This window comes from Colius striatus, chromosome 17 (genome assembly GCF_028858725.1).
Source record: "Colius striatus isolate bColStr4 chromosome 17, bColStr4.1.hap1, whole genome shotgun sequence".
NCBI classification, from domain to species: domain Eukaryota; kingdom Metazoa; phylum Chordata; class Aves; order Coliiformes; family Coliidae; genus Colius; species Colius striatus.
The window spans coordinates 11,918,474-11,932,416 of record NC_084775.1 but is presented as its reverse complement, the minus strand read 5'-3'; the positions used below and the strand labels follow the sequence as shown (position 1 = coordinate 11,932,416).

At 41.0% G+C, this 13,943-nt stretch overlaps 1 protein-coding gene across 6 annotated transcripts in view; it reads left to right on the top strand.

Annotated features, from left to right (window-relative positions):
* Nucleotides 1–32: 32 nt before the first annotated feature.
* GLT1D1 (glycosyltransferase 1 domain containing 1) overlaps nucleotides 33–13,943 on the top strand; it is a 59,145-nt gene continuing 45,234 nt past the window's right edge. For 2 of the 6 annotated variants that reach the window (XM_062010021.1, XM_062010023.1), the window contains exons 1-2: nucleotides 4,714–4,853; nucleotides 11,260–11,408. In XM_062010021.1, the coding sequence (XP_061866005.1) occupies nucleotides 4,786–4,853; nucleotides 11,260–11,408 (217 nt within the window). In that variant the 5' untranslated portion in view covers nucleotides 4,714–4,785. Of the gene's footprint in view, nucleotides 386–494; nucleotides 599–4,333; nucleotides 4,404–4,713; nucleotides 4,863–10,924; nucleotides 10,974–11,259; nucleotides 11,409–13,943 lie in introns of those variants that run through there. The other 4 variants (XM_062010024.1, XM_062010022.1, XM_062010025.1 and 1 more) reach the window with 4 other exon arrangements.

Here is a 13,943-nt window from a genome sequence, read left to right as displayed (position 1 = left end):
GTCATGTGCGCGGCTGCGCTGGGGCGAGCGGCCGCTGGGGAGAGGCGGGACGTGGCGGACCGGAAGCTGCGGGGTGCGTCCGCTCGGAGGGTGCGGACTGTGAGGAGTCCCCGGGCCGGGCGGCCGGCGTCAGCGGGCCAGCTTCTGTCCTCAGCGCCGGGCTGCGCCAGGCCGAGCCGGGGCGAGGGCTGGCTACACCTCCGGCTGTGCGGAGGAAGGGAAGGGGCGGTTTTCTCCCCTCAGATTCTCCCCTAGGCGGGTACGGAAGGCGCGGAGAGGAGGCAGCAGCGGGGAGAATCGATTTTATGGTGACTTCTTGCGTTACTAGCCTGGGAGTTACGTTTTACACATTAACTGGAGCTGTGTGACATTATTAACGACACAGGTGCAGCGCTGGCTTCCACGAGAGCCTCATTTTCTCTTTGGGTTTTATGCAGCAGTAGCAACAGCGGCAAAAGTAAAACGCAGTTAAACTTCCCTGCTTTGCTCCTCAGACGGAAAGGCACAAGCGAGAGCAGCTCCCGTGAAGTGGCCATTCTGCAGAAAAACGTGACTGTGCGCTGTAAATTCCCTTTTTGTCGGTGTCAGGCTGCCAGCGGTAAGTGCAGCAGCCGCCTCCAGCGCAGCGGCCGGAGGCGTGTCCGACAGCTGATGTTTGTTTTCTCTGAGACGGATCTGCAGCAGTTAGTATGTCATGAGTACACGTGGAGAATGAAAACTGATTTGAAAATGCGTGATTAAAATGAGAAAACACATTAGTGGTTGCAAATTTGGAGCCTTGAGATACTGCTTTGATCCATCATCACAAGTGTGAGACCTGGGGCTGTTTAGGCTAGATAAGACTGAGGGAGGGGACCTCAGGAACATTTTCTAAGTATCTCAAGGGCGGATGTCAGGAAGATGGTGTGATGGGACTAGGCGTAATAGGTATAAACTGGAATACAAAAAGTTTTGCTTAAGCATAAGGGAAAACTTCTTTGCTGTGAGGCTGCTTAGGGAGGATGTGGAGTCGTCTCCTCTGGAAGTTTCCTAACCTGCCTTTATGCCTGCCTGTGCCCCTTGATCAAGGGGACCTGCTTTAGCAGGAGGTTATACTGCATGATCTCTAGAGGTCCCTTCCAACCCCCAACATTATGTGATTGTATGTTGAGATGAAGACCGTGAAAGTACGTGTTTTCAACATCAGATCTTAAAATCATATTTTTTGGCCAGAACAAAGTAGGAAAGTTGCTCCTGGTCATGTGTTTTCAACAAAAAAGGTAAATTGACGTCACATAATTACGCCCAGCATCCGGGTATGACTTCAAATTGTTGGAGCAGCGTTGGTAATTGAGCAAGTGATGCTTGTAAAGGTAAATTATATTCATTTAATGATGGGCCTTTGTAAATAACATATGCCATAAAAATGACTCATGAAATATATTTGCTCTCTTTAACAAGTTAAATTTCATGACAAAGGACAATGAGGAAAATGCAACGTGCTGTGCAGAGATCTTTGTGAACTACTGCAATGTGACTCTATAATGAAAAAAATTCCATTTCAGCCTTGCCCAGCTTATCATATCAATTGTGATTATGTATTCTAAGGGATCTAGCAGTATTTGCTAGAGACTACAAAGTAATTAAGCATAATCTGTGTTATTGTGTATTTTTAATATATGCAGATATCAAATTCTAGGCCCTTCATAATTTACCTTCATGAGTGCCACACCCAGCAACTGAGACAAACACCTAGCAATGCTGAATAGCTTTTGAAATGTAAGGTATAAAATGCTATTTAAATCATAGAATGGTAGGGATTGGAAGGGATCTTTAGAGATCATCTGGTCCAAATCTTCAGGTATTGAGAAGTAGGTACTCTTAGTAAAATCCAAAAGCTACTGTTATAACCTGAATATTGTCTCTGTAAGTACAGCAGCTTCAGGAACTTGGCTTTTAGTTTTCCTCCAAACAAGAACACTTGGCTACAGTGTATTTAAAGCTTCTTCATTGGAGTACTGTGTCCAGTTCTGGGCTCCTCAGTTCAAGAAGGACAGAGAGCTTCTGGAGAGAGTCCAGCGCAGGGCTACCAAGATGATCAGGGGACTGGAACATGTTTCATATGAAGAAAGGCTGCGGGAACTGGGGCTGTTTAGTCTGGAGGAGACTGAGGAGGGATCTTATTAACATTTACAAATATCTGAATGGTGGGTGTCAGGAGGTTGGGACATCCCTTTTTTCTATTGTAGCTAGCAACAGGACAAGGGGTAATGGCATGAAGCTGGAACACAAGAAAAGACTATTTTACTCTGAGGGCGAGGGAGCCCTGGCCCAGGCTGCCCAGAGGGGTTGTGGAGTCTCCTTCCTTGGAGGTCTTCAGGACTCACCTGGACATGTTCCTGTGTGTGACCTGATCTAGGTGAACCTGCTTCTGCAGGGGGGTTTGACTGTATGATCTCTAAAGGTCCTTTCCAACCCCTCCCATTCTATGATTCTATACATCCATGACCTTTTCTTTCAATACACTCAGTGCCCCTATGTCTATGCAGTAATTCATTGGTACTCATACATGTTTTCAAAGACCCAACACTGCTTAATGCTGCAAAGACCTGTAGATTTTTTTATTTTTTCAGTCAAGGCCCATACAGCATAAAACCCAGAGTCACAGTAAATAGTAATAAAAAGTTAAGACCTCTTTGAATGTTTCCTTTATTTCCTCTTTATTTCCCAGATGACTGGTTAAGTTTCCTCATTTGTCTCATGGAGCATGCCTTGTCTTTCTTTGATGTTTGCATTTTTGTCTTTTTTGTGTTATACACTAAATGTGCTGGATGGCTCTGTCTGGTTTTAGAGCTAGCAGTGGTGAAAAGTTCCAAGGGCCTAGCTATTTGTAATTAGGTACCTCATGCAGCTATCAAAACCACTGCTTCCTTTTAACCCAAAATGTTGGCAATGTCCCCATTTTTGGGTTACATAGGCTGATTTAGGTACAGGGCTGCAACAAGAGGAGAAGGTGTGTTTCTTGGTTGTGTTGTGAGGCACATGGATGAGTGATGTGTGGGCGAGATCTTAGAACCAGACAGAGAGGCTGTTGAGGGAAATAGCAATGTATGTGGAGACTGAAAGGCAGCTGTGTAAGCTTCCTCAGTCCGTGTGATGCTTTACAGGACTGCTTGAATGACAGCTGGCCAGCAGTGACTGAGAGATGACTGATGCTAGCTTTGAGGGGAGTCAGTGCTCTCCAAATGCTTTGCATAGGCCACTGACAGTGAAACTGACAGTGAAACTGACTTCAAGGCTAGAATCCTGGCTGGAATCATAAAAACTATGTAAATTTCAATGGGGCTGGAATTTCATGCCAGAAATGCTTTATAAAATAGTGCATAAAATAACTTGGTCCTGCCCAGCCTCAAATTAGCACTTATGCTATTTTTAGCATGTGTTGCTCTTCCAAGTTGTAGCCAACATTTTTAGCTTGAATGGACTTTAAAATGCTCTGAACAATGTAGTGCTGAATTATTTCTAAGTAAGGTGCAGGCAGTTGGACACAGCCCTGCAGCATGAAGACTCATTAGCAAAATAATTTGAGATCCTTTCCCTCTACAGTTTGCTGACCACATTTTCCTGCCTTCTACAGACTTAGGGAAACATAAGCATCCATGTGGTCCTGTGGTGAATTACATCAGGGGACCAGACCAGAATATAAGTATACAAGCACAATGCGAACTTTCAGTTAGATCAAGCCCTCCTTCTCATCTCTCTCATGGGTGCAAACGTCCTGCATGTGCTCTCAATGTTTCTACAAAATGCTGAATCAACTTTAAGGCTGTGGATATCTACAGTCAGCCACCTGGCCCCTATCAATCTCTCCACAAACTCCCAAAACTGGCCTCTTGTTTTACTGCCTGCTTCTCTACCCACGTGCTCTTGCTGCTTGCTGTGTTTCTGGCTGTAATTGGGGTTTATCCTGAAGATCAAAGTGATATTTTGGGATAGTTTTCTTAGTCCTGAGTTTGGTCTCTTCATTTTTCCCTTCCCTGCTTTGTTGTTGCTCAATTCATCCTGGTGGCTCTGGTTCCTCACTAGACCTTTCCCCTGTCCTATGCCCCCTTGGCTCTGTTTCATTGTATGGCCTTCCTGACATTTAGTGTGGTCTTTGACCTCCCTGTTGCCTTGTTCTTTGGACTCGCACATTCTTCTTGCTTTTCCGGTTGTTGACATCTGATCCACGATTTTTCTCTCCATTCCTGCACTGAATATGAATGACCTCTATTTTGGGAGACACATGGTTAGTGTGGTACAGCTGAGAAACTGCCTCAGGTGACTGTGACTGATACCAGTCTTCCCCTGATGTTCTTCCCAGGAAGTCTCTAAGGCTTCTCTGAGGCCATGACTTCAGCATCTCATCTTTTTGCGCACAACAGGTAGGGGGAAAGAGAACCAAACTTACTGGGAGCTTGTCTCTGTAGTCCAAGTGCCCACTGACGAGGGATACCTGGCAATGATGCGACCATCCCCTCGCCAGTCAGGCCCTGCCATCCTGAGGGTCATGCTCTGCCCTCGCGGGTGGATGGAAGCCCCCTAATGCGGGGCTTGGCGGGGGGCCCGTGGCGGGAGCGCGGCCTTCCCGCACCGCTGGCCGGGCGGCGGGCGGGCCGGGGCGGCGGCAGGTGCGTGTAGCACCGCGGTGCTGTTTCCGGGAGGCGGCGGGGCCGCGCCCAGGCCACCGGTAAGTGACGGAGGCGGCCGCCGCGGCGCTGCCCCGCAGAGAAGTGTCTCCCGCCCTGCCGGACAGGAGGGGCCGCTATGAGGCTGCTCTTGCTGGCGTGCCTCCGAGCGCAGACCGGCAACGCGACCACCGCCGCCAGGATACAGTAAGTGGGGTGAGGGCATCCCCGCTGCCTGCTTGCTTACCTCTTAAGATCCACGCCATCGCTCCTGCCTGCGCTGCCGGCGAGCCGGCAGGGAGGCAGGGCCGGCCCCCGCTCTTTCACGCTGAGGCCGCCGCATCCCTCCCCGGCGGGCAGAGGCGGCTCCGCGGTGCCGTGGGCCCATTGCGGGGCTGGAGCTGGGCAGGGGGCGGCAGGGTCCGTCCGCCATTCATTGTACCCGCTGGCGCACGGAGGCGGCGTCTCTCCCGCCTCAGCCGCCTGTGGATGCTTCTCGCCGGGGGTGTGTGAGGGGCGGCGGCCAAGCGCCGAGGCAGCCCCCGGCTGACAGGCCCGGATGCGGGTCAGCCGTGTGCTGCGGAGCCGCGAGCTGCTGGCTGTGGGGCTGAGCCCGTGGCGGAGGGGATGGCCTCCGCTGCAGCTTTGCTGCGGCTTTGTGTAAGCAACGTGTACGCTTTTGCCCACACTGCTGGGGAGTAAGGGAAAGGGGGGAGCCGAGGAGTTCTCCCCTCAAAGCCAAATCAAAGAGCTTTCTGCCCACGTTAGTTTGCTGGCACAGGGACAGTTTGTACCTGCAGAGTGACCCGTACTTACAAGCCAAGAGATCCCCTCAACAAGCCACCCCACAGAGCCCTTGCACTGATGGTGTTGGTGGTGTAGCAGATGTCTTAGGAGCTGTCCACTTTGGAAAATACTGTGGTGATATATTCATAATGATTTCTTCAACCAACCTTTACAAAGTATTTACTTACATTCATGATCTGTATCAAAATGAGGCATGTCAGAGAACCATTTAGACCATGGAGACTGTCGGGTAAATCTAGTGGAAAGCTGGTTTTGCACTATTTCTACTTAAACTAAGCTTCAGTAAGATAGACCAACAATTGTCCATGTATTATTTCAGATTATCTTTTAACTAAACTGAGATCGATTGTGATCACATGAGCACACTACATGGAGACACAATGGTTTAGCAAGATGCCTTTACAGGAGACATGGTAGCCAGTGGTTTTATTTAGCCTCCATCTATGACTCATGCATGGTGGCCCAGACTGTTTTAGTATGAAGAAGGGCATAGACTTCGTGGGAAGCAACAGCTCAACTGACAGATGGTTTAACATATTACCATGTTAATGCAATCATTTGCAGCTATATGGACACATCTGCAGTGATGTGTGGTAGAATACACCAACTTGCCTTAGCATCCTTCTGCTTTATAGGCATGTCTTACACAAAGAGGATGCTGCTTTGTCATGCACATAGACCTTCAAACGGAAAGAAAAGAATGAGTGAAGAGTTAATTTAATTTATGTTCACAATACAGGTGGATAAAGGATTCCAACAAATATTTTTTGAGAGTCAGTAACTTATGTCATGTATCGTTGCTATCTTATGACCTATCACAAATATTCTTTATAATAATAATATAAAAGAGTTTGTTTATAAAAAAACCCACAGTCTGAGCAGGAAAAAAAAAAGACTATTAGCTAGCAACTAAATCTGTCTTGAATAAAAGGCTAGTCAAGTGACCATGGCAATTGAACCATGGCAAATTTGGGTTAAGTATAAATGAAATAATGAAGTTATCTCCAGGTTGGACACTTGCCAACATAGATAAATTTTATGGCTTAATAACACTGGGTATACTATGTTTATGGTATTACAGCTATTGGAATAATTGCTTTGTCTTCTCATAAATAAGATATCAATCTCTTGAGTTTGAGGTAACTGGTGACAAAGATATCAGAATCTAATTTGGCTTGAAATCAGCTTGGTAAAACAAGTGATATCGTGAATTTTCTGTGAGCTTTATTTGTATTGGTGTATATAGTCTTTAATCATCTTAAAAATATGAGCAATGAGTGGAGAATAAAACAGCAAAAGTCTTTGGTTAGGTTGCCATTCTTCAGGCTTAGAAATGTGATCAAAGAGGGCGTTAGGGAGGAAAATGAATGCATCTTCTCTGCCCCTTGAAATGTTCCATTCATCCATTATTACTTGGTAGCAGGGAGGAATACAAGTCTCAAATTAATTGGATAATTAGAATGATTTAGATGAAGTATTTTGTCAATGTGTAAATATCTTCTGGAGAGGGGAAGGTTATTTTAATTCTCATTTGAAATGGGACAGTTGAGAGAGCCATTCTCTAACTCTCCAGGTAATCAACTACAAGGGAATTAAACCCACAAATTCAATAGTGCTTATCATTTCTCTTTACAATTATTTTTCAGCTTAGACTTACTGGAGTAATTCTGAGCCCCTGCTTTTTTTCTCTTTTGTCTTGCCCTATCTTCCACAATTACAATCACCCAGAAGAACAGTCATGCAGCAGGAGATCCTCCTCTCTTTGTGGTAGATCATAAGAGGTCCTTATACCTACTGGTGTTGGTTTGCACATAGCAAGGCTGGTAGATTCCTGCTGTGGTTTATGACCAGTCCCAGAGCAGGACAGGTGCAAGGCAGACATTCATCCTCCACCCGTGGAACTGAGATAAAATAATTTCCATGGCCTGCACTTGATGTGTGCTGCATCCCAAAATGTTTTGCACAGCTAGACAGGTTTCTCTCTCCATTTTCACTCACATTTTTGTACCTTCACAATTTTTGTTCACAATTTCTGTTCTTACAGGGGATTCTATTCTTGTTTCATTCATGCCAACAGAGTCTGTCTTTGTTGTTTAAAGGAGAAGTTTGAGAGAGAATTAAAATAAATAATAGCTTGCTTTAACAAGTATGAAAAAAAATTAAGGTGATTTACACAGGAAAAAGAAGATCAAGCAGAGTTTCAGCTCTTGTAATTCGATTAACTTCAGTGGGAATTACATGTATGCAGCTCTGGATGAGTTTCAGAAAAGTCAGTGAAGTGACTCTGCTCACTTAATAAGCTTTGAATTGTGCTGTATAGATTTAACAGTAGTTGATGAATAACTGCTTTCCAGAATAGACAATTTAGAGAAAGAAATAATGAGTATTTTTTGATTAAGCCTATATCGTGCCACTCAAGACATGTTTATGTATCTACCTACCAGAAACGTTTTTGAGATCAAACATTCTTTGTCTGCAAGCAATTCTGTTTAAATATCAGTTGAAAATTAGAACATAAATGTTTTTGAGAGGAAGATAGCACAGAAAATAAAGCAATTTTCAAAACTATAACACTTTAAGTAAGCCTGCTTCTAACTCACTTGCATCTATGCTTCATCCATGCTATGTTTAGAACTTTAGAACTCTTTACGTATATGAAAACCTGTGAACTGCAGGTTCAGGTTGAAGAAGGAAAGACTGCTATCCAGGATAAGTGAGAAGGAGTGATGAAAAATGTAAGAAAGAAAAAAAAATGAAGCATTGTAAAACATCACCTGGTATTTCATAGTTGCGTGAGAGAAATCTTTTTCCATAAAAATATTTAATAAAGTGAAAACATATCAAAAAAGGATTGCACCTTTTAGCAATATTTCTTTGTATATAGTATAGATCCAGAGTGGACACAGTGTCACTTGTAATCCTCATGATTTCCAAAGAGTGTTAAAAAATGTAGCAAAACAGATGAATGCCCTGGCTACTAAAATCAGTGGGACTGGGAAATACTTTGCCAGATGTTGTGTGTAAGTATCATAATACAAGCAGTGACTAATATCATGTAGTCTAAGAATTCATCTTTCAAATTTACTGAATGACAGAAGTTTTCCCTGGTTGAGTACTTCCTAACAAAATACCCAAAATCTGGAATCTGACAGCCAAACTCCATTTTAGAAATACTGTTCTCCCCAAATAGTGGAATCGAGAGCTTGGTAAAAGGGAAAGATATGGCAGAGCAAAGCAATAATCCCTGTTTGTTAAGACACTCTCTTGGAAATGTATCTGCCACATACAAAACTATGACAAAGAGAAAATGCAGCCTTGAGATTTAGCATTTTAAGTGTTGTCTTAGATTCACAGACAGCAGGAGTTGTGTTCATTTTTATTTCTCATTCAAAAGTATTTGTTTATGAAATGGCAAAGTAATGTGACTGCACAGTTGCCAGGAGGAGAAAAGATATGGGTAATGTATCTCTTCTGTCTTGCCTTGATTCAGGGACATCTGTGACTTCATAGACTTCAAAAAAATCTCCTGCAACGGCTTGCAGCACCCTCTTATCATGCTCTTTGATAACAGCATATGTGTGAAAATAGGTCTCTTTTTTTTTGGGGGGGGGGGTTATAAAGAGTAATTTAGAAAATATGAAAGTATCACTGTAAATTTCAGTACTTAAATACTGCCCACAAACTCTGCTTATACGCACATGTATTTCCATATATGCATAATGTGAAGCCTGTGACTAACCATACTGAACTCAATGGTATGTTTATGGGAATAATTTGGTAATTTTTCCTTCTTGAAGTGTATGCAAATTTTTTATATGCTCATGAGTCATGTGTAGAAAAGAAAAATGCAGTAATAGAGGTAATCCACAATTTCTGAGCCATAGAAGACTTGAGGAAGTCCCTCTCTATTGCAGAAACAACTGTCATTCAGCTCTGAGATTTGGAGCTGTGGAAACTGGGGGGGAAAAGAAAAGTATTACTTCTCGGTATAAAAAGATGCTTTAGATCAAATTCCTAGCTGAGGTTCTTGAATCCTGATATCCCGAGAGAGTTATTTTCAAATTAATTGTAATATGCAAACATATTGCTTGTACCTGGTAGTGATTTATGATAATTGGAATACTGACAGGGGGAAAAAAATCTTTTACACTATTTAATGAGCACCTGTGAAATTATGGAATGCATTCACAAGCATCCTGAGTATTTGCCTGAGAGATTTTTCCTTTCCACAGCTGTGAGATTTAGGCATCGTTATTTAGGTATAAATTGAGAGCCTCTTGCAAAAGGTGAGCGGGTACTTGGAAGAAGTTCTTGGGAAATTGATGTAAATAATTTCTCTAAGGTGTAAGTAAGGAGCTTACAATCTGACTGCATTATATTATTTATTAGTTCTTAATATAATTTATTGGTCTTGTTTCAAACAGTGAAGTTAAAAGTAAAATAAGTTTCTTTTTAGAGTAAGGAAGAAATACAGCACCATATGTTGTGCCAATGAAGCTCTTTCTGATATAGTGCTAATACATTCCTTCCAAGGCCTCGAGACATTTTACAGCATTTTTAGCACCAATTTCTGCAGTAATGACTAACTTCTGCAGGACAGAAAATTACATTCCTTGTAAAGATGTGAAATGATCAGGAAAGGAAAGAGCTGTCATTATCCAAGAAACTATTGAGTTATCAGGATTTTAATGCTAGAACAATTAACACACTGTGATAAATAAATCAACTGGAACGATATGTAATAAGCAGAAAACATTTCTGTGGGCTTTCTTTGATACTGAAAATGTAAGCAATGTAAGCACTACATGTCAGAAGATACAGTGTGCTAGTTTTTATCAAAATATGGATTTTTCTCATGGGTATTTTTTTTAGCTGATGTCATTGGAAAGACTGATAGTCAAACCTGGTCTTGGTGGGAAGAATTAAAAGCCTAGAGTGTAAAAGAGAAGACTAAGACAAAGCTCACCAAAATGCCTGAAGTAAAGCTCTTGTAATCAATCAGTTTCTTGACTTTGTCAGTCTTTGAATCAATGTTTAATACGAGGAACCACTGCATATTAAGATAAATGTGTAAGCTGACATTAGAATAGGAAGATTTTGTTGTTATTTTGATTTTTCTTTTTAGCAATTGAGACTTTTTAAAAAGCCTGTGAAAATATTTGTGTAAACTACTTTTGTGTAGTTTTTTGTCCTTCAATTATGCTATGCCTGTTTTACAAATGGGTAAACCAAGACAAGTAGCAATTAAACCCACAATCAAACAGAAAGGGAATACAGTTTCAACTCTCCTTTTTTAAAATATATTCATTTTTTTTCCATTTTCCATATTTCTGATAGCATTGATTAGCTGGGCATATTTGTGCTTTCTTCACTCAGTAGTGGCCTTTCTTCAGGAGAAAGATCTGAGAATCTGTAAGACCAAGGTCCAACACACTCAATTCAAAAGGTGTCTTTTCAGAATATTACGCTGAAGTTCCAGCTTAACAGATCCTGGTGATACTTCACTGCTGATTTTTAAAGGTGATGTTGATACTTTGCAGGCTTGGGCCTTAACATGGATGCCGATGATTTTGCTTGGAAATGTGTCTTTGGCTTCACAATGGAGAAGGAAGCAAATATTTTGTAGGAAAACCCCCTGATTTAAAATAGCTCCATGGTTGCTTGAACAAAAGTAGCATAAAGGTGAATGGTGGAGGAAAAATGTATTAAGAGAAAACTTTTTGAGTAAGCTTATTTAATGTACTGGCATGTCTACATTATTAATATATTTTTTTAAATTCTTTTTCTCTTTGTTTCTATAATGAAGACAACATCTACATGCTGCAGGTCACATCTGTGTCCTTAAAGATGCTTTCATGTATGAAAGTCCAACTGAAATAGGAAATCTAACATCCACAGGCAAGTTTGATGCAGCCTTGGCTATTCATCTTTATAAAGGAGGCAGACTTCTGCAAGGTAATCCACTTTCTAGTTTGCAGTAGAAATACCTTTTAAAAAGGTGCTGAAAGAGAAGAGAATTAATACAAATAGTTATAAATGGCTATAAATGCATAAACTCCCACATAATGTCGTTATTCTGTTTATCCACTGCAACAAATGTTCCAAACTGCTGAAAATCTTTCTCTATGGGAGATCTGATGCAGCGAGGAGAGAACTAAAGAAATGTACTTTTAAAGCACATAGTGCATTTCATAATTAAGTACTTTAAGTGCATTAAGATAAGAGCATTATATTAACGTTAAGATACTTTCAGCAGATGCATTCTTTCAGAGGACAGTGGCTTGGCTGGCTATAGCTGGGGTCAAACAGAAGAAAGCAGAGAGGCTAATTTGATTTGTTTCTGCTCAAAAATGAGTCAAGGTTTTTTGGACATGAAATAACTCTGAGATGTCGTTCATGCCAGCTAAGCTGTCAGAGACAGGATGTTATCAGACAAATAATGAAATTTTCTGTTGTATGTAGCCATGTAGAACAAGATTTTAGCTTGCCATTAATGACTCGCTTGGAGCACTGGCTTTCAAAATTACAGACCCTGCCACTACTGAAATGGCAAGTGTGTGTCTGGTTTTGAGATCACCTTTGTATTGTACAAATCCACTCACTTGGACAAAGGCACATAATTTGATACTTTCATCAGATCTCAGTATGAATTGTATTATGCAAGCATTCAGACTTCAGAAGTCCGCCTGCAATTTTGCTGGTGTTTTTTCAGAAAGCCTGAAGTATTCCATCTCTCATGCTTGTGTGTTTGCTGTTACAATGGAGCTCTGATTTCAGTAAGGACTGCAGAATACAAATAATAAAAAAATCTGTAAGATGATCTCTGCTAAACATATGTATTAAGACTTCTGTGGTTGGAATATAGAGATGATTGGTTTTGTGACAAGACTTAGAATTGTTTTGGAAGAGGTTTATGAAAGATATGAGAACTAGTTTTTATTTCTTTTTTTTTTCTTAGGAACAAAAATAAGGTTGTATTTTAAATGTTTACTGTAAAACTTTATTGCACTTTTTACTTGCATAGCATTGCCTGAATGCTGTTGCTATTAGCTTTGCAAAATCCCAAGTGAACTGCAAAGCCTGATACTTCAATGATATACAAAAGCTCAGTAATTTGAATAAATCAGAGTCACGCAGTTCCAAAAAGCATCTACAGTAACTGAAATGAAAATAAACCAGAAATCTGTGAAAAGCAAGAAAAGTAAGTAGTGTGATTGCTGCGATGATCCTGGTCAAAGTGTAAAAGTTGTAGACTTCTTGGAGGAAAAAAATTATTTCAGAGGACAGTCCTGATGCTTGTAAAGTTTAATCTTTGCATAGCCTATATTAAGAAATAGCTCAAATTTAGTGATTGCAATCATACTACTGTTACTAGGATACTAAGATCTTTTGTGCCTCATCCTGGAGACTTTGTTTACATAATTAGAGGTGTATGATCAACAGATTTAATAGATGGCATAATTAACTCAATTTCTTAAAGATTAGTGCTGTGGTGCTTTGGTAGTGCCTATGAATTTTCTTCATCTACAAACATTAGAATAAAATATCTAAAAATATGTAGTAATAAGGAAATTAGCAATGCTGGTAAGTCCTCATCTTACAGTCCTCATCTTACATCTTACTGAATTTACAAATATGAATGTAAAACATATAGTATGTTTTATATCTTTATCAACATATTTATTTCATTCACCATTTGATTTAAAATTTCCTGATTTGCTTATTTGCAAAATAAATTGCAATTTGGAACTCCTTTTTTTCCTTATTTGCTCACCGAATTAACCCTTCATTGTTTATTTATAAATAAATGAATGTTTTTCCTGATTTCTTTATTTGCTCACTGAATTAACCCATCATTTTCCCTCTACCTGTTAAGACACTACAGGTAGCTAGAGAAAGTGGCACCAATAGTTTTCACAGCCATGAACATACAATGTGGTCAGTTACATTATCCCTATTGATGAAGCACATTCCTCAACAGCAACCCCTAATGCCCTGCTCATTGGTTCAGTGCTGAGGACAGTGTTGTTTACTGAGCCCTTTATCCCTCTCCCCATCCATGTGATGGCAAAAATGAAAAAATGAAACCATTTCTGCCTTTCTTGGTACACAGTGTGTAGTGGCAATATGACCTAACTGCTTATTCACAGTCAGAAAGAAACTGTTACAGCTAACTGAAATCTGCAATGTCCACGGAACTGGTCACCTTAATGACAGACTTTGCAAACTGATTTACTGGAGATTGTTTCTTTTGCAAAACTGCAGTCTCATTTGGAATTTAAAACAATGTTCTGCATGTAGTAATTAGCCACCGTGAAGTTGTTATTTGTTAATTTAATGCTGTGTGGAACTGACCACTTAATCAATTTCAGTGCTGAAAACAATCAAGAGTAAACAATATTGTCCTATCTTGATTAGTTTAATCAGAGAACATTACTGGTAACTTATAAGTTACTAAAAATAACCTGAGTCAAAGAAAAGAAATACAAT